At 38.6% G+C, this 12,144-nt stretch overlaps 1 protein-coding gene across 8 annotated transcripts in view; it reads left to right on the top strand.

Moving 5' to 3' along the window:
• TCF20 (transcription factor 20) overlaps positions 1-12,144 on the top strand; it is a 131,060-nt gene that overhangs the window by 108,805 nt on the left and 10,111 nt on the right. For all 8 annotated transcript variants that reach the window (XM_063396074.1, XM_063396073.1, XM_063396072.1 and 5 more), the window contains one exon: positions 6,913-7,006. In XM_063396074.1, coding sequence (XP_063252144.1) covers positions 6,913-7,006 — 94 coding nt within the window. The remainder of the gene's footprint in view (positions 1-6,912; positions 7,007-12,144) is intronic.

Raw genomic sequence — 12,144 nt, 5'->3', positions numbered from 1 at the left:
CCTTGATGAACTTGTCTAATCTGTTTTTGAACTTGCTTATCTTTTTACCAGTGCAGCATACTTTGGCAATGACTTCTAGTTACTTGAGTGAAAAAAAAAACCACCCAGGTTTATGTTACATTTAAACCTGCTCTTCCTTCTTGGAAATGGCTAAGAATCATTCCATTATGTGTATCATATTGCGTTTTGTAGATTTCGATCCCCCTTCAGTTCCCTCTTTTCCAAAATACTTTGACTTCTCTTATATACAAGTTCTTGACATTCCTAGTTATCTCTGTGGTCTGTCCATTTTTGTTTCTGATCAGTTGTATTCCTTTCTTAAGAGGGTCATTAGAACCACACACAATATTACAATGTCAGGCTACTATGAACATTTGAGTTTCATTATGGATTTCTTTCTTCAATAACTGCTTATGTTTTGGCTGTCCTTTTTTGTGCTTGTGGGGACTACATGTTACTGTCTAGGATGACTACTAATACCTTTCTATGAGTAGTAAAAGCTAATTTAGAATCTGTCATCATGTATATGTATAGGTGAAAATATTTTCACCACATACATAATTTTGCACTTAGCAAAAGTTATTTTCATCCACATTTATCATACAGTTATTTATGGTTGTGAGATGGTTTTGCAGCTTTTTACTACCAGTTTGAGGTCTGGCTACCCTAGATAATTTTACGAAGTTCACAGGTTTTCACATCATATTGTTCACCCCTCTTTTTGAGAGTCTCTGTAAGTGCAGTTGAATAGCTTAATTGTCTGCATAGGATCTTAAAATTATTGCTGCAAACCATTCTTTGTTAAAACCAGATATTTATTTCTGTTCCTGTTGCTTTCTATTTTTCCTTCTAGTTGAGGGTAATAAAATGCTCTGCTCTTAATTTCAAGTGCTTCTGTTCTAGCGTAATCAATTTCATATGTATTAAATAGGATTTTCCATTTTTAAGACATTTTCCAGCTCTTGGATTTCTTGTGTTTTTTTGGTTTTTTTTACTATGCCATCCATTTTGAGCTGTAACTTCCCTTTGTGTTTAAGCAGCCTGTGCAGCACTGCAGTTCTTTTTATGATGTTTCCTAATGCAGCTTCATTAGTATAGCATCTTCCAGATCACTGATTTGTCTGTTAGCTGAAGTCTTGAAATCTAAATTTTTCCTTAGTTTCTTGACTTGAAGACAACTGTCCAGTTTTACTTCTGGAGTATTATCCTTTATTATTTATTTGATTTGCTTGCTATAGGATTGGTAAGAGATGCCTTTTTATAATGCAAGTTTAAAAATTTTTATCTTTTTAATTGTAAAGTTCATTTTACTGATATTCTGTGCTTGGTTTTTTTGATAACCTAAAATTATTTGTCAGGAAATGTAAACTAATAGTTCTGTGTCCTTCAGTACTGGTTGTTATCCCTAGCCCCTACCACATAAACAATTTTTTTCATCAAGCAGTATCTGCACACCAGAGTAGAAGTACTCTTCCTCTCCTGTTTCCTAAAAATGTCTTCCCACCTTACTTTTTTCATCTTGGTCCCTTTTTGCAGAAGTCTTCCAAAATCACTTACTACTTTCACCTGCAGTAAGCAATATGTATATGTATACGTATACATACACACACACGCTTAGTTATTTTTATTTTTTATTGTAGCTTTTCAGATTAAGTTGTCTCTCTGCATCCCACTTTTCAGGAAAGAGAATGTGGCTGCCTGCTGTTTCTGTTGCCCTTTCACCTGGATATTAAATCCAAGCCTCTGCTGGGCCTGTGAACTGTTTAATCAGAAATAGTCAGAAGGCCCTCCTTCCTAATATTGCAGCTGACTCTGAAGTCCTCATTATCTTACATCTGCATTTGTGCGGTGCAATTATGCAGAAGCAATTATTTTTGTAAAAGCTCATAATTTAAACAGGAGAAGGAGAAAGTATGAGAAATGCATATAACATGTAAAGTATAGACTTGTAACCTGTATAATTAATGCCATTCACTTTTTGCTTGCTGTGCTTGTTAGAACCTTCAGCTCTTGCTTTCCATCTCACTCCTTTTATGCATTCTTGACACTGGTATGTGAGAAGGGACAAAACAAAGAGATGCATAGAAAGCAAAGGAAAAAGAAAGGAAATAGACCAAAGGAAAAACTGGTCATTGGAAGAGAGAGGAAGTCAAGAGGGCTGAATATAGGGTATATAACCACTCATCAAGGAAAGATGCTTTGTATTACAGACAGCAGAAAATATGATCCTGTTGTGTCTGTTGTGAATGTCCTTGTGTAAAATGGTTTGGTAATTGTTCAGCAAGGAAGATAGTGGAGGAGTCATCTGAAAACACCTTGTATTAGCATTAGAAGCAATTAATTTCTGCTTCCAAGCAACTGTTCTCACTCCTGCCCAGAATATTTTGGAAGGGCTAGTTGGCAGCTTCCATCCTCCTGCCAGTGAAACCATGTCCACTGTAGGATTCCAGTACTAAGGAGTACTTTGTCTAGGGACAAAGATATTATTGCTGTCAGTGCAGGGCCAAATTGAGCAAGGGAGTGCTTTACTTGAGCAGCTTGGGGCATTGGTTTTCACAAGGCTAAGAGTTTTGTGCTTGTTTGCGAGGAGGAAGATAGGTAGCTCAGGACATCTTTATGTTAACAACACTTAGGGAGTTGGATTCAAATCTGAGGGAAGCAAAAAAAGGTACTGAAAAACATACTCTTATTTATTACATATAGCAGTGTGGTCTCAGAAGAGTGAAAGAATACAGATTGCAAGGGAGAAAAAAAGCCAAGCATAAAGTAAAAGAAATATAGCTGGTAGGTGCCGTAGCATTTTAAATTAATCAGAGCTGTTCTGCTGCTGCTGTGGTAGCTGACCCCCAGCTCTTCACACTTCCAGGCATGCTATTACTTCATTTTGGTAGATACAGAATGATGAGCTATAGCAAGGAAGAAATGGGCAGCTAATAGCTGGAGAGGTAGAGACAATGTATCTGACTGTAATACTATTGATAATTTAGTTCATGGGCTGGAGTGTCTCTTCTAAATGGCACTTTTCAGTCTCTCCAGCCTATTCTAAGTGAGATATATGTGTCTTGTGGCCAGAGATGAATTGTGGAGATAGGACCTATGAATCAATCTTTGCTCTGTCTCTGTGGTCTTTTTTTTTTAAGCCAAGAGTTGATTAGATGTCTGGCAGTGATTACTACCCATTGGCACCTCCCATTGGGAGCACACTCCAAGTACCAGCCTTCAGCTCTTTCAAGCAGGGGAGCTAGGTTAGGCAGGCTGCTTACTAAGAAAAAGGAATTTCTCTTCCCAGGAGAGCTGGAGTGCTGTTTCCCTGGCTAAGAATGCTATAATTCCTTTATAAGTGACAAACAGGCTGTTACCATCTGCTGGCGAATGGCTGTAGGATGGTGGAGTTTGGGTGAAAACTTGCTCGCAGAGCAAGAGAACAATTAGTTGTCTTATGCTGAATTCACACATTTCCTTGTAAAAACTTCTGTGATTTTGTTTTGGTGTTAGAATGTTTCCTAGTTGTAGTGTACGTATTTTTCATTTTGAAGCATAAATACGTGAGATGACGGTTCTAACCAAAGCCACAGAAAATACCAGCAGGAACGAGGCATCTTTTAAGGCACAGTAGCAATATCTTGCAAAAGAAGACTGAGACAATCCAGAAATTTTTTTAAGCTTTTTTTTTTGTCTTCATGGGAACACCTGGGTGTATTTAGAAACCATGTGGCACTGCATGATGATCTTTCAAAGATAGGGTCATAGACTTCTAAGTTGTTTTAGAGCCATGCAGTTTTGTAGGGCATCTGCTTTGTTCAGTCACTCAGGTGTGTCAAGAAGGAAGAACTCGGGGAAAAGAGTGGTTATTGTGTATGTGGTTCCCTCAGCTTTCAAGGGAAAGAAGCAGATGGTTTGGGCTCCTGGAAGATAGAAGAAATGGGGCCATTAGACTGTCAGTGGCTTGTGAAAAGCAGAAGCATCTGCCATAATGGAGACTTGTTCAGCAGCAGGGGAGCCAGCAGCAGCAGTTGATCTCTGCCTTGGGCCATCAGTGGCATAGTCATCCACTGGGGAATTGCTGTTGTGGACGTAGCACAGGTAACCTTGGTAAAATCTTGTGGATCTGCCAGACTGAAAAAAAGGGCCAGTGAAGGCTTGATGCACATGTGCTGGCACCTTAACTACCCACTTTTACTGTCTAATCACTCCTAAAATTACAAACTATTTTAAAACATTCCTTATCCATTCTCAGCTGAAAATTTGTCAAAATGCCTGTCATGTTTCAGAATGTGATTTTCAGAATAGCAACACAAACCATGCTAGATGCAGCAAAGAATAAGTTCCAAAAATGAACTTTTGGAAAAGTATTAAAAATTTTGCTAGAAGTCTTGTTTTCTGTTGTATCACACAGCATACTCTTTTAAGACATGCCTTTTTAGTATTAAGAAATATTTTATATAACTGCAGTTCAATCTCTGCTCCTGTAGTTCTTATGCTCTGCACAGGACACAGTGTTCCAGGAGAGAATGACCTTCTGTTGCAACAGTGTGATGGTAGGTAAAAAATAAGATAAAGTGAGTAGGGCAGAATGCCTCTGAGGAACAAGACTAGAAATTCATATCTGCATTCAAAAAGAGTAGTCAGTTTGAGTTCTGTCCTGTTAGAATAATTAATCCCAGTCAGCCACATCTAAAAGTGAGAATAAAGTACACAGGTACAGAGCTCTGTTTCAAAACTCCTCAAGCTGCACTTTGTGAGTACTTGGCATAGGTAAATCTGAGACTGTTGCCAGTACATGATATCCTTGTAGGGTTGACTTCAGATCCAGGAAGAGACACTTTCTGTGGATTAAGTTTGGTTTACTCTCATGAAGAGAGTGAATTACATTGCAGTTTGGCTAGTGGTCTGTATATTTTGGTGCACATTTCAATATTGGTTTAGCCTTTTTTTTTTTTTAATCTTTGGAAGCTTGTATTCAAGTTCTGACAGGCAATAATAACCTTGTGTGTCTCTTTCTAGGCCTCAGGGGCATTTTCTTTGCATCATATATACTGCAGTAGTTTGTTATGCTTAGACTATAGACACGAATTAGTAGGAAGCACTGAAGATCAGGCTCAGGATGCTTTGGCATACTCGTAAAGAGAAGGTGTTACTCAAAACTGCAGTTGTAGAATTCACACAAACTGACATCTCACAAGCTTTTCTGTTAGTTGCATCTGCTTTGATTTGAAGAGGGCGCCCTGGCTTATGGCTAGAAGCTAGTTTTATGGAGTCACATCACGTCACGTCATGTCCCGTCCTGTCCCATCCCGCTAGTTATGGCTGGAGCTAGTTTTGCTTTCACCTTCCTTCAGGCATTTAAATACAGACTATAGTCATCACTGCGTAGCACAGAATAGTAGGAAGAGCAATAACTAAAATATTCCCAGAGGGTTTGGAAATAATGTAATCAACTCCCTTTTTACTATGCAGAGTGAGGAACTTTGCTGTGGCAGTTAGCTTTGGCCAGATCTGCAGATCTCCACTGCAGTGTGTGTGCTGATAAAGGATTGAAGGTGTGTGGTCCAGGGGATGTGGCCATGTTGGCAAACAAGCATCCCCATATGGTAAAAAGCCGTGCTTGTGTCCAGTGCCAGGTGTGCTGCTGGCTTGAGCACAGCTGTTCATGTGTGGTACAGGTAGAGCTTGCTGGTAGCAGCAGTACAGCAGTATAGTTTGACATCAGCTTTTCCGGTAGCAGCAGTGATTTTAGATCATGGCATCATCCCTGTGTGCAGGTGAAGACCAAAGGCAACTTTTCACAGCCTGAATTCAAGGTGAATTGTACCAATTATTCAAGGCCTTATTGTGGTGTTGGTTGTATTTAGCAGAATAAACAAAATTCCCGTCTTTTTAAAGGATGATTCAAAAATGATGGTAGTTCCTCTCTTTGTTTTCTGCCAGTAGTTAAATCATTTTTTAGTTTTGAAATAGTAGCAGTCTCCTAGCATTTGGTGAATTCTACCAGATATGGATATATCATTTTTAAGGGAAAAATGTCAACCTGTCAGAAATTAGCTTTCATCAGAATCAGATTAGTTAACAAAAATCACTTAGTGTATACATTCAAGAAATAAAATGGCTGTCTGAGATGTGAATTAGAATTACTTCCTTAGGTCATTTCTTAAGTCATTCAGGATGAAGTAAACAGGTGAGACTTCTTTTCTGCTTTCACAATTGTCTGATATTATGGTCAAATACATCATTGACTATAGTTGAGCTAGTAGGATTTAACTAATGAAAATTGAACATAGTCGTCAGGTGAGTCTGAGCTACTTAGACAATAATTGTGTGAGCATCTTCGTTGCACTGCAAGTGCTTTTTTTGGGCTTGTGACATTTCTGTGATGATGAGGTGATTTCCCCATGATGGCATCTTCTCCTGCTCCAAATAAACCCTTTTTGATCACCTGTGAAAAAATACTCAACTTGGCCATGATCTTCTTCAACTGCTAGTGGAAATGAGAATGATGTAACCAAATTACTTTTATGGTCTTCTAAATCATTATTTGTCTTGCTAATTCTCTTTTTAAAGCTGCTGTAGATTCAAAACCAGTCTTTTTGTCTCCTATTTTAATAGTGATGTCATTGTCAGGTACTCAAACACATGCCAGTAAAACAGATTTGAGAAGTATTTCAAATTCTTTCTGAATGGTTGAACGTTTGTATCTCTTGCCTGGTTAGCGCAGCTGAAAAGTTCATAGTTTGAATGAGGTTATGTTATTACCTGTTTGAAAGGCCTTTATTTGTGTGGTGTAGAAAGACAGAGTTTAGCATGATTTGTCAAAAAAAATGTGCTGGAATGTGGTTGATAAAATTCTCAGGAAAGTACAGATAATTCAGAAAAATTACTGCAAACTTCATTACTGTTTTTTGGTTTCCCTTTCAGAAATGTTCCTATTGCCAGGAACCAGGAGCCACCTTAGGCTGCTACAACAAAGGCTGCTCCTTCCGATACCATTACCCATGTGCCATCGATGCAGGTAGGAACAAATGACATTTTAACTGTATTCCATAATTACTCAAATCATATGACACAATAATTCTGAGGTACTTTACAAATTACTCCCTCTCAGTTTTTCTCCTACTGTGAAGTAATAAAAATGGCAAGAAATTACATGAGACAAAGAGTGTACAGTAATACGTTGGGACAAGATGGAGCTTGTAATGAAAAGGAATCTGCCTGAAAGAGCAGCAGAAGTGTGGTTTGGGGGAGTGCAGCTACAGTGACTGAAATTTGGCTGCATGTGAGAACTGATCACTCTTTTCTTGCCAAAAATAGAAACTCTTTGTTAATAGGATGTAAGTAAGCAGCACGGGGTTTCTTCTTTCAGGGTTACACTCCTGTGGGTGGTCCTAGTAATGACTTCAAGTGTTTGTGTTTGTAGAATCATCAGTACCATTTGCAGCACAACCTTACTTTTCCCTCCTAAGAAGCCAGTTCAGCCAGTCTCTTGAGTAGGTCCTATTTTCATCGTTAGACAAGCTAATTGTTTGGATGATACTGTTTCCAGCTATGAGCCTGGGCTTGTGAGTTTGGTGGGTTTTGTGCAGTGAAGACAGTTTTTCATGGAGATAAACTTTGTTCTTGGGTTAAAAAAAAAATCCAACCTCAAAGTAAATAATACCTCACTTTCCAGTCCCTTGTAACTCACTTCTTCTGTCATGCAAAACTTCATCTGATAACAAGCAGGAAAGTATTCAAGATTACAACTCTAGACTGGAAAATAATTGCAAGCTTCCTGTTTGTTACTCCAATTCCACAGCAACCCACTTGTTTACCACCCATTTTATGCTGTTTTCCAAATGTTAGAGTATTTGAAGTAGGAATGCTCATTTCTGAATGACTGCATTGCACCTTTCGCTGTGAAGTCCCACCCTATTGGAGATCTGCATTTTATTCTAATAGGAACGTTATAATTAAATTATATTGAAGTGGAATATTCTAGTACTGCAGTATTACTAGTAGAGAGAATCCTTGACTTCACATGAAAAAAAGATTGTTTGGGCTGCAAAAATCACATACTCAAAAAATACCGAAAATAAGGGTGTCCATGTAAGTGTAATTTTGGTCTTTTATGAATCTGTCTTATAATAATCACCTAATTAAAGGCTGATATCTCTTTTCATAGGAACCTACCTCAGCCTGTAGAATGGAAGGGTACTCGTTCATGAATATATGTGGTCCTTGCTGGATCTGTGTCATACTTACTGCAGATGATTCCTTCTCGGTTCTGAAAGTAGACCTGGGAAACTTCCTATGATGTTTATCTCTGTCATGCCTGAGAGTTTCATGAACATTAATGAACTTGCTTTTGTATAGTGTGTTTGAGACACACGATTGCCAATCAGATTAAATTATAGTGAATGTTCCCAATAATTTGAGGGCTTAATTTAAATTCATGTTTTACTCGATAGAGTATGTACCATTTTCTGGATTCTAAATTCAGATATCAAAATTCAGATACTGTCCTTTTTCTCCAGATATATTAACTCTACTCCACTCATTAACTCTACTTCACTTCAGCAAATGCAGGATCCTCCAAATGAAAAATATACTGAACAATCATGACTGATTCCCTAGAGCAGTTCTGTGTCAGGCATGGAAGAGGCAGTGTCATATACAAAAACCAGTATGTAATCATACTATTTAAGCCATTTTAAATGTAACATGTCTGCTATATAATATGTAGACCTGGGTTAGATTAATTTTGGCTTTTTTTCACTTTTATCTTGACTTTGCAACCTGTGAGATTTTTTTAGAGTAGCTTTTTGTATTCAAGTTCCAAGGCTACGCTTACTTCATTTTCTTTTAATTTTGTTTTGAGACATCATGTTGTCATGTGGCCATCTGTCGGAGTGCACAATTCCAAGCTAATTTCCCTCCTTTGAGTAATACGGTAGTAATAAATTTCAAGAGTTGCATGGAGATGGGATATTTGGACTGTGAGTTTCACAAATGTATTTAAAAAATAGCGGAGTAATTGGTAAAACTGGTGAGTCTCTGGTTTCACTCCAGGAAGAGTATGGTTTAGTGAGAACAAAAGACTTCATTGGTGCTTTTTTAATACATTTTCCTATCTATTTCTTCTTTCTCATTTGTATGTCTGACGTGTTCTCCTGTCTGGCTTCTCATACCAACCACAGGCCTTTTATCTAGTTGGTCTCAGGCTCCTCTCTACAAATTTCTTACTCCAGTCTCTTCGTAAGACCCAGTTCGTCCTAATTCTTTCTGACTTTTCCTTTGTCTAGTTTTCTAGCTCTCACTCTGTCTTCCTCCTTTCTGCTCTTACTTCATCTTCTCCTCTCCTTTCTTTAGTTCTTTTTCGTCTCTGGGCTTTGTTACTGCCATTTGGTTCACTTAACTCAGCTCCTTGTCACACCTCACCTCACTAGTCCTGGTTTGGTCTCGTATATTGTCCTTTATATTCTCTGTTTCACCGTTCTGTGCCTTGTTCCAATCAATTCTTTGTTTTAGCCTCCTGCTGGACTCATCCTTAGTTCTCTGCTCCTGCCTTCTGGTAGCACTGGTCTCCCTCCTGCTGGCCTCCATTTTTTCTGTATCTTGATTGCCTTTCTCAGTACTGTTTTCACTTCTGCTTGCTAGACATGGGCTTCCCATTTTGCAGTTTTGAAATAGTCACTTTTTTCTTTTGGTTGCTTGAATCTTAGAAGTGTCCCTTGACAGCTTCACTGCTTATGGGTCTGGTGCCTGAATCTGGGGGCAGAGGTTCATTTACAGGAAAGGCCTGATCACCCCCAAACAGAAGTATATTCAGTGGAATTCTTAAAAGAACCTAACTACTAAAATGTAACAAGCCTCTTCTGACGATGTGCACATGAAAATCCCTGTATCGCCTTTCAAGGAGTTCTATTTGCTGGTTTTGTGTTAGCTGGCAAGGGCATGCCTTAGATAAAATCCAGGTTCTACTGAAAATCGGGATATTGTAGAGCTTTTCAGAGAAAAAATCCTGGAATGTTTAACATGCGCAGAATAACTTCATTCCAATAAAGAGTTTTAAGGAAATCATTGGGCTGCTTCAGGTGAAGTTTTTAACGAAAACAAATACGAGAGCCCTAGCTTGAAGTAGATTCTCAACATTCAAAATCTCAGCCTGATGGTGTGACAGTAAAAGACCTTGTTTGCAGTTGGTATTATCTGTGGGTGTAATCAAGCTGTCTTAATCTACAGACGCTCTTCCAATAAGTCTGTGTAAAAGGAATAACCAAGCTATATGCCATAAAACCTGATTTTCATTTATGACCAAGCAGAAAATGTAGGCTTCCTTGAGAAACAAATCAACATCATTTTCTCTTTGCTCATCCTGCTTGTCTGCCCGTAAACCCTTTTTACTGGTTTTGCATTTCTACTGTCTTTCTGTAGTAAAACTGTACAGGTGCTTCTCAGCTTCCTTGAGCTCAGTCGTAGTTCCATTTTGAAGTCAACCATCCTGCTTTCCTGCTTTGAAGGATGGTGCCACCTTGCTGTATTAAGGATCTGTCACAGATCTGTTCCAAATTGTCAGAAGTTTGTGTTAACATTTACAAGGGCTTTCAGGCTTTTGGAATATGTATGACTGGTTTTGTATCTAAAAAAATAAAGCCAAACAGAAAACACTTAGTAGAGTGTTTTTAGGGTATGTTGAGTCATACACACTTGGTTTGTCTGAATTCCTGGAAGTGACTGTGCCTTAGTTGAGAGTAAATACCCATGCTGTATTGTGAAGCAGTTGCAGTGTGAGCTGAAGGGTTTCTGCCTTTGCATCCATGTGGATTAGAAGTTAGTACCTGTCACTTACTGTGCCTCATGAAAGACAGTATGTTTTTGGGAAAGGGCCAGAGGCTGGAAGATGTCAAACAGCTTCAGTTCCTTACAGCACTGAAGGCAGTCCTGGGGTGGGACCTGGGCTCTGACTTCTGTGCCAATGGTCAGTGTCCAGTCCTACCCTGATGAGGAACTAGGCTTTGCCTTGCTGTTGCTAATTGAGTGCTGTGCAAGGCACATGGCTTTATAAGTTGCCAGTTTGTACATATGGATGCTTTTATATAGCCTAAATCAGGCTGTCTTTTGATCTCCTTTCATAGAAAATAGTCTTTGGCAATATAGGGTGTAAGAAAGCTGAACATTTCTTGCCCTTTTATGTGGGTACTGACAGTGGTCAGATTTTAGGCTTCAGGCACTGCTAGAGTCTATGTGAAAGACAAGCGAGCAACTCTCTTGTTTTGGCCTGGGAAAATCTTAAGGAGGAATCCATAACAACCCTTGGGAAGTGAAAAACCATCAGCAGGTGGTGTTTTTCCAACATGTTTACTGTCAAGTATGTTTACAAAGAGGTGTATACTCTGAATGACCAATCATATTCATTGTACCAAAGTACTGTATAGAAGGAAGATATAGAAGACACATTTACATAAAAAATCAAGATCACTAGTGCCACGTAACTAATTTTTGTATGGAAGTGACTGTGGTTAACATTGTCTGTGTTTGGCTTTCGTCTGTCCCAATTTATGAAGAGTGTCTGATGTCTCAAGATAACTTAGTCCTAGGGATGTCTCCATGGAAACAGGATCTTTGTTTTCTGTAATTTTATATCCTCTCCCTCCGCTTGTTCCTCCCCACCTGGAGTCAGATCCTGATGGTTGCAGCACGCTTGTCCCCACAACATATATTGCAGGCAGTTCCACTTACAAAAGATTTTTGACTGTAAATTAGGAAAAGTTTAATGGCAAAATAAAGTGAATTTTCAGAGAACAGAAATCGTGTGTCTTCCGAAGTATCATTAAAGATGAGTAACAGGCAGAACACAGAGGATGAGACAAAAGTATGAAACTTACAGAAGAATAATTGCTTCTATTGAAAGTGTTTTAGGTTTTCCCTTACTACTTTATGGAGCAAAATCTGTTGTAACAAGGACAAGTCTCAGTTCTTTTCCCTTTCTGTCACAATGAGCTGATCATAGCTCTGTGTCTGCTGACTTCATGACAAATTGTAATCTGTTATATGAAATACTTGGAACTGCTAAACAAATTCCCGGCCAGCTTTGTAATGATGAACTGTTTCTGCCTTATTTGTATTCAGCTGATTTTCTACAGTGTGCTGATGACATTTTTCATAGTAATC

This window comes from Prinia subflava, chromosome 4, assembly GCF_021018805.1.
Source record: "Prinia subflava isolate CZ2003 ecotype Zambia chromosome 4, Cam_Psub_1.2, whole genome shotgun sequence".
NCBI classification, from domain to species: Eukaryota; Metazoa; Chordata; class Aves; order Passeriformes; family Cisticolidae; genus Prinia; species Prinia subflava.
Note: the sequence above shows the minus strand (reverse complement) of the source record. Positions and strands in the feature narration are given on the sequence as shown.